The sequence below is a fragment of the Crocodylus siamensis genome, chromosome 3 (assembly GCF_052110815.1).
Source record: "Crocodylus siamensis isolate JL-2025a chromosome 3, ASM5211081v1, whole genome shotgun sequence".
Classification (NCBI taxonomy): Eukaryota; Metazoa; Chordata; order Crocodylia; family Crocodylidae; genus Crocodylus; species Crocodylus siamensis.
In genome coordinates this window covers 111205646-111211645 of record NC_143397.1, presented here as the reverse complement: position 1 = coordinate 111211645, position 6000 = coordinate 111205646, and the positions used below count along the sequence as shown (strand labels likewise).

The 6000-nt window shown below is 52.3% G+C and overlaps 1 protein-coding gene across 1 annotated transcript in view; it reads left to right on the top strand.

Moving 5' to 3' along the window:
- Positions 1-438: 438 nt before the first annotated feature.
- The window catches only part of CORO2A (coronin 2A), a 97901-nt gene continuing 92339 nt past the window's right edge, over positions 439-6000 (top strand). The window contains exon 1 of the mRNA XM_090038977.1: positions 439-1032. Coding sequence (XP_089895103.1) covers positions 1018-1032 — 15 coding nt within the window. The 5' untranslated portion in view covers positions 439-1017. The remainder of the gene's footprint in view (positions 1033-6000) is intronic.

The window sequence follows — 6000 nt, the reverse complement described above, 5'->3', positions numbered from 1 at the left end:
GAGATCACACAAGATCAGCCCTGGACGATGCAGGACAGCCTCAAGACACTCCCAGCCCAGGAGCAGGAGGTTGCATCCTGCTCCCCGCATCAGCAACGCCAGCCACCAGAGCTGCAGGCTACTATAGCGCCCATGGCAGCAGTGGGCAAGCCCAAGGCCTCAGGGACTAGGCTTGCTGCATGTTTCTCCGGGGAACCTGCCCCAGTCACGGATTTAGGCACCAACAGACGCCGACCGCATCCTCGGAGCAAAGCCGCTGAGCCCCTGCGCTGGCTCCCGGGAAGGCTCAGTGTCCTGCAGCCCCTTACAACGCTGCTTTATTTCTTGTTACGCTCCGCGCCTGCCCTGCCCTAGCTCCCCCTTGCCAGAGGCAGCCCTGCTGAAGGGAGGGGAGGGGCTGGTGCGATGCGACGCGACGCGACGCGCCGGCAGGAGCCGGGTCCCCTACGCGACAGGGCGCTCCCGCCACGCGCCCGCCAGCGGTCCCGGGAGAGCCCCGGCCGGGCGGGGCAGGGCAGGGCAGGTCTGCTTAGGTGGAGCCAGGCTCCGCCCTCATGCATATGCAGCGGCTCTTCCTATTTCTGCCGCACACAAAGGAAGGAAATCTCTTTCTCTGATCCTTTTCTCTCCTCCCCCCACCCCCCCGGAGCCCCTACCTCCCCGCCCCGGGCTGTGCTGCAGGGACTGTGCGGTGTCCCCGCAGCTCGCTCTGCCGCTGCCGGGCGCTGGGAAGCTGGAGGTTTTCTGGTTTGTTGGGTGGTTTCTTTTTCTTTTTTTTGGCTTTTCGTTTCGGATCCTCCCCGCTCTCTCGTGCCTCTTGCAGCAGGCAAGCCAGGCAGCCCTGTGTCATGACTTATGAATGACCCTGACTCAGGGATCGCCCACCCTCCGCGAGGGGACGCTCAGTCCGAGCCGGCAGGGGGGCAGGGCTGGGCTGCGTGTGCCTGCAGAACTGGAGATCCCTGCTGCAGCGGGGGGTGCTGGACACCACGCCCTCCTGGCCTGGAGTAATCCTGCATGACCATCACAAAGGTAGGAGAGCATCGGACTGGAGCGCAGGATGCACCTGCTGCTAAAAGGCCGGCGAGGTGCTTCGGGTCAATCTGATGATGTCTTTTATTCGACCAGTTTAAATAGTGGGAAAACATTTTGCTTTGCAAGCTTTTGGGTAGAAAATCCCCTTCCACAGGCTGAGGAAGCATCTGCAGTTGGTGTGCGCTCTTTCTGGATGGGAGGAACAGTAAAGAAGCCAGAGGCTGGGCTGGGCTGCACACAAGACAGGCAGTCAGTGAAGATGTAGATTGAGGAGTCAGTGGGTGAGAGACAGGCTGGGTAGGGGGAGAAGAGGGATGAATGTAACAGTTAAATAGTGGAGAGGTACCTGGGGGAGTCAGATGTCAGGCAGGTTATACAGAATGTGTCATCAATCCAATGTCTACATTTAGTCCATGATTTTTAGTATCTGGGAGGTTGATGAAGTGAAGTTCATAGGCTCACTTGTGAAAGGTGTTCTGTAAATTCCCCTTGAGGATCAGAACTGAGAGATTGGAGAGAGAGTGGTTTTCTTGTGAGAAATGTGTCTGCACAGCTAATTGGGTATTCTTGTCTTTGATAGATTTCCACAGTTGTTGTTTAGTCTCTCATACAAATTTTCCATCAGGGCATTTGGTGCATTGGATGAGATGTATCACATTTCTGGAGGTGCAGGTGTAAGATCCAGGAATGGTGATGGTTCTGTTGTGGGGTGCAATTATTGTGGGGGTACTGCAGATATGTTGGCAGGTTTTACATGTCTTGTCCTGGGATGGGCTGGATCCATTTGGTGTATTTTGGGCCATAGAAAGTTTGCTTCTGGTTATGAGGTTAGTGAGGTTCGTTACTTGTTTTAAGGCTAGGATGGGTGTTTCTGGGAAGATCTCTTTAAGAATTGGGTCTCCTTCTAGTATGGGTTGCAATTGTTTGAGGATTTTCTGTATAGGCTCCAGGGAGGGGTGATATGTCGTAACCAGTAGTGTGCGGTTCGTGGGGGTTTTCCTTCTGCACTGTAGCAATTCTTCATATGGTATCTGGGTGGCTTTTTTAATAGTGCAATCTATCTCTCTGGAGGCGTGTCCTTGTTGAGTGAAAGCATTTTTGAGATTTGTGAGGTGGCAATCATGGGTGTTTGGCAGGGCAGATGGACTTTTTAAGACCTAATCTACCTTTGCAGGCAATTGGGAAAGTTGGCATCTGTGTGCTGTCTGCCCTGTGACCCAGAGGGAAAACCAGTAGCATACTCTGTGGACTGGCAATAATTTTAGCCTATCCAGGTTATATTTGGTGTGTGCTCTGGGTGTGGGTTGAGCTGTATGCAGCATGCAGTCCCACAGGATGCAGGTATTGATGTCTCTCCAGCTTTGCCTGGCTTGTGGTCTGGGAAGGGTGGTGGCATCATGTTGCTTGCAATCCCTGCTGGGTGGAAAGGCAATGGCTTTGGGCATGTTGTGCTGCCAGTGGAAAGTGCAGGCAGGCAGCTATGTTGTGCAGCCCATGCAGCCCTAAGGGAACAGTCCCCCTTTTACACTTTTATGCTGTGGTGGTATCCTGACAGTGCTGCATGTAAAGAGGTCTGATGAGAACTCAGTGCCCGGGGAGAGGCTGGAGCAGAATCCAAAAGACCTTGGAAACCCATAGCACTGGGGAGCATTACAAAGCCAGTCCAGACAGTGCCATGATGGAGCTGAAAGCTTAGGAAAGGCTGAATTTGGGGACACTGGCTCTCTACCTCAGTCTGATATGTGTAGAGTTGAGCAATAACTCTGTGCCCCCACAATAGCTCTTTGGCAGGCTGTGCTAGCAGGATTTGTGCTTTGAGGGGCTACCAGAGCCAGAAGGGGGAGAGTCACTTTTTACTTGCACTGGGCTGGTGCCACTGGAAGGAGCAGCCCTGTCCCTTTCACTTCTGCCATGCTTTGACTCCACTACCCTCTGCACCTTGGGCCTCTCAGCAGTCCCAAGGTGGATGCAAAGACAAAAACTTCTCCCAGCTGGGCCTCAGGAGTTTGGTCCTCTGCCTAGGGCTGGATGAGATGCAAAAGTGCAGTCACAAAGTCACTGCCTGATGCAGGGCCCCTCTGAGCCTCCAGGAGAATCCAGCACAGAGTACATGGGTCCTCAAAACCCCACCCCTACATAGACACATACACACGGTGTCCAACATATGCAGGCACATGGATGTGCAGTGTACACATACACACATGCCTGGGGCTAGTAGCAAGTGATCTTGTACCTGGTTTGTGGAGGGTGGTGACTCCACAGCCCATCAAGAGCTCTAGGACTTTCATTTGCTTGTATGTTTGGCACCTCATTTTGACTGTCTTGGCTCTCCAGGTCAAACTCTGTCATATTCCCTTCCCTCCAGGGCAGATAATCTTGTAGCACAGAGGTGCTGAATGGTTACTTTCCACAGTTCCTCTATGCCCCGTGCAGCAGCTTCCTGCAACACGTGATACTGCACTTTTCTGCAGAGACAAAGGTTCCTCTTCTTCCCCAACAGGCTGCTCCTTCCGGGTTCCAGTCTGCTGTCAGTTGGCCAGCTGGATGGGACTCCAGCAGTAGGCGCTTTAATGGAGCCTCTGGGAAGCAAGGCAGTAAGCTGCAGCTCCCAGGCCATGCACTGGATCAGCTTTTACTAGTTCAGGGGTTTTCAACTGGAAGTACACGTGCCCCTGGGGGTACTTCTGATGGCCTCAGGGGGTACTTGGCAGTGGGAGTCTTGTCAACTAGCTGCTGGGGACACCCTCTCCCCCCCGGTCATCGATGTGCCACTGGGGGACCTGCCCCCCCTCCCCTCTGCTTGTCTGGCTGCTGGGGGACTCCTGCCTTGTTGACCGGCCACTGGGGGTACTATGACCCAAAAAGGTTGAAAACTCCTGTACTAGTCCATGGGGAACATCTCTGCCCCCATGGTTACTGTAAAATACTTAACTGGCTTTGTTGTAACATCCTCTGAGGCTCTGCTTGCCCTCAATGGTCTCCTAGCAGCCTCATGGAGGTGAACACAGAGGTAAACTAACTCTTTCCAGGTCATCTGAGAAGCTCATAGACAGAAGGGGAGTGAATTCTGGTGTTTAGCCAACAGTCTTCTGTCTGGGGGCTGGGGGCTGTGAAGCTTACTGTACTCCAGCAGCTGCTATAGGCTTGTGCCCCAGAGAGATGAGCAGCAGGCATAGTCCAGTGCATGCACTTTGCTGCAGCCCCTCCCTGCTTTGTGTGGTCTGGGCCTGGGCTGTTCTTCACAGAGCAGAGTATACCAGAGGCTGGAGCTGCACAGCTGTCACAACCCCCCTGAGTCCCACACAGCCAACTGCATGCGGCTCAACTATCTGCTTTGGCTGGAGGATGGTGGTATGGGTTGCACTGGGCACAATTTGAATCGGTTGAGCCCTGAGTATCCCCCTCCAGCTTAGAGCAGTGAGAGCAGCATGCTGGCCAATGTACCCTTTGCTGCAAGGGACATCAATCCCAGCCTGACCCTGCACAGCTTAAGCTGCTCCAAGGCTGTGGGTGCGTCCCATAGTAGACAACAGGAGCTGGAAGTGGCCAGCACCATGGAGGTTCAGGTGCTCAGCACATAGCATGGGTGGAAGTTACTCTATCTTCACTTCTCTTCGATTGTACTTGTTCTTGGAAGGCTCCAGGATGTCATGAAGATCCTTACAGCCTCTCTGTGTGCAGTGACTGCAGGAGTTAGTGATCAGTGGTCTCTGCATTGTCTGTGAAATCCCCTCTACAGGCTGCATGAGCAGGACTTTCCCTCTCTGCCCCTTTGACTATGTGATTGCAACTATGTCCCCCAAGCAATTTCCTGGGATTTCTTTCTGTATCTTAAGCTTTACCATCTGAAAGCCAGCTACTTTTGTGTGACCCCATTATCATCAGTGGAGCCACAGGAGAGTAAGTCAGGAGAATTTGGCCCAGAGGTTGCATAGAAAATGTGCACAGGTGCTGCTTATTGACAGCAGTAGAGTTCCTTGATGCATTGGTGCCTTATAACTGAGAGCAGACACCCTGATTTTTGTGTCAAAGGTATAAACTACCCTTGGCACTCATCCCTGCCAGTGAAATGGCTGGGTGGTCCTGAGAAACACCTGCAAGCCAAGACTATGCTCCTGGTCCAAAATGCCTTCATCTTCCGTGGCCCCTTCACTCCCTGACCTCAGCCTGAGCTTTGATTATCCTTCAGGGGCATGAAGAGCTTGGGGCAGTTGTGTCCCTGTACAGGTACGCCTTGCTTAATGTCTTAGTTACGTTCTTGAAAAATGCAACTTTAAGCAAAATGATGTTAAGCGAATCCAATTACATCACAAAGTAGTTAACTACTAGCAGGTGGCAGCCAAACAATGTTATAACTGAACATTGTGGAACATTAAATGAGTATGTTTTCTAATAGATCCACAGCATAATAATGAAACAATGTTAACTGGAAGGACCTTAAGTAAGGATTACCTGTACTTCTCATACAGTTAGTAACCCACTGACATCCTGGCCCCATTACTTGGAAATCAGTGGGAGTTTGGCCATTGGCTTCTGTGCCATCAGGATTGTTTAAAAATGAACACCCTATGGGGCACTTGCACTGTAGTCAATTGGGATGTAATCTCCTGCTCATCCAGGGAAGGCAAGTGAGAAGCTGCATGAACCTTTCCTATGCCTTCTGATACTTGGCAGCCTGGGTTAGACAGTGGGAACAGTATTTTGTGACTGTCGGTTTCTAACTGAAGTCACAGCACTACCCACTGCTCACCCTGCAAGGTACAGTGCTCCCTTTGCCTTGGTTCAGTTCAAGGACTAATATGTAGAAAAACAGGCATGCAGAAATGGCCCTGCTGCATCGCAGTTATTCCTGTCATGCTCAGAGTCCTATCACCTACTGCACCTGGCTGGTGCCTGCTCTGCCAGAGTCCCCATCCCAGAACATCAGGGAAGAACTGGACCCCTGAAAGTGTTGCTTCATCAACA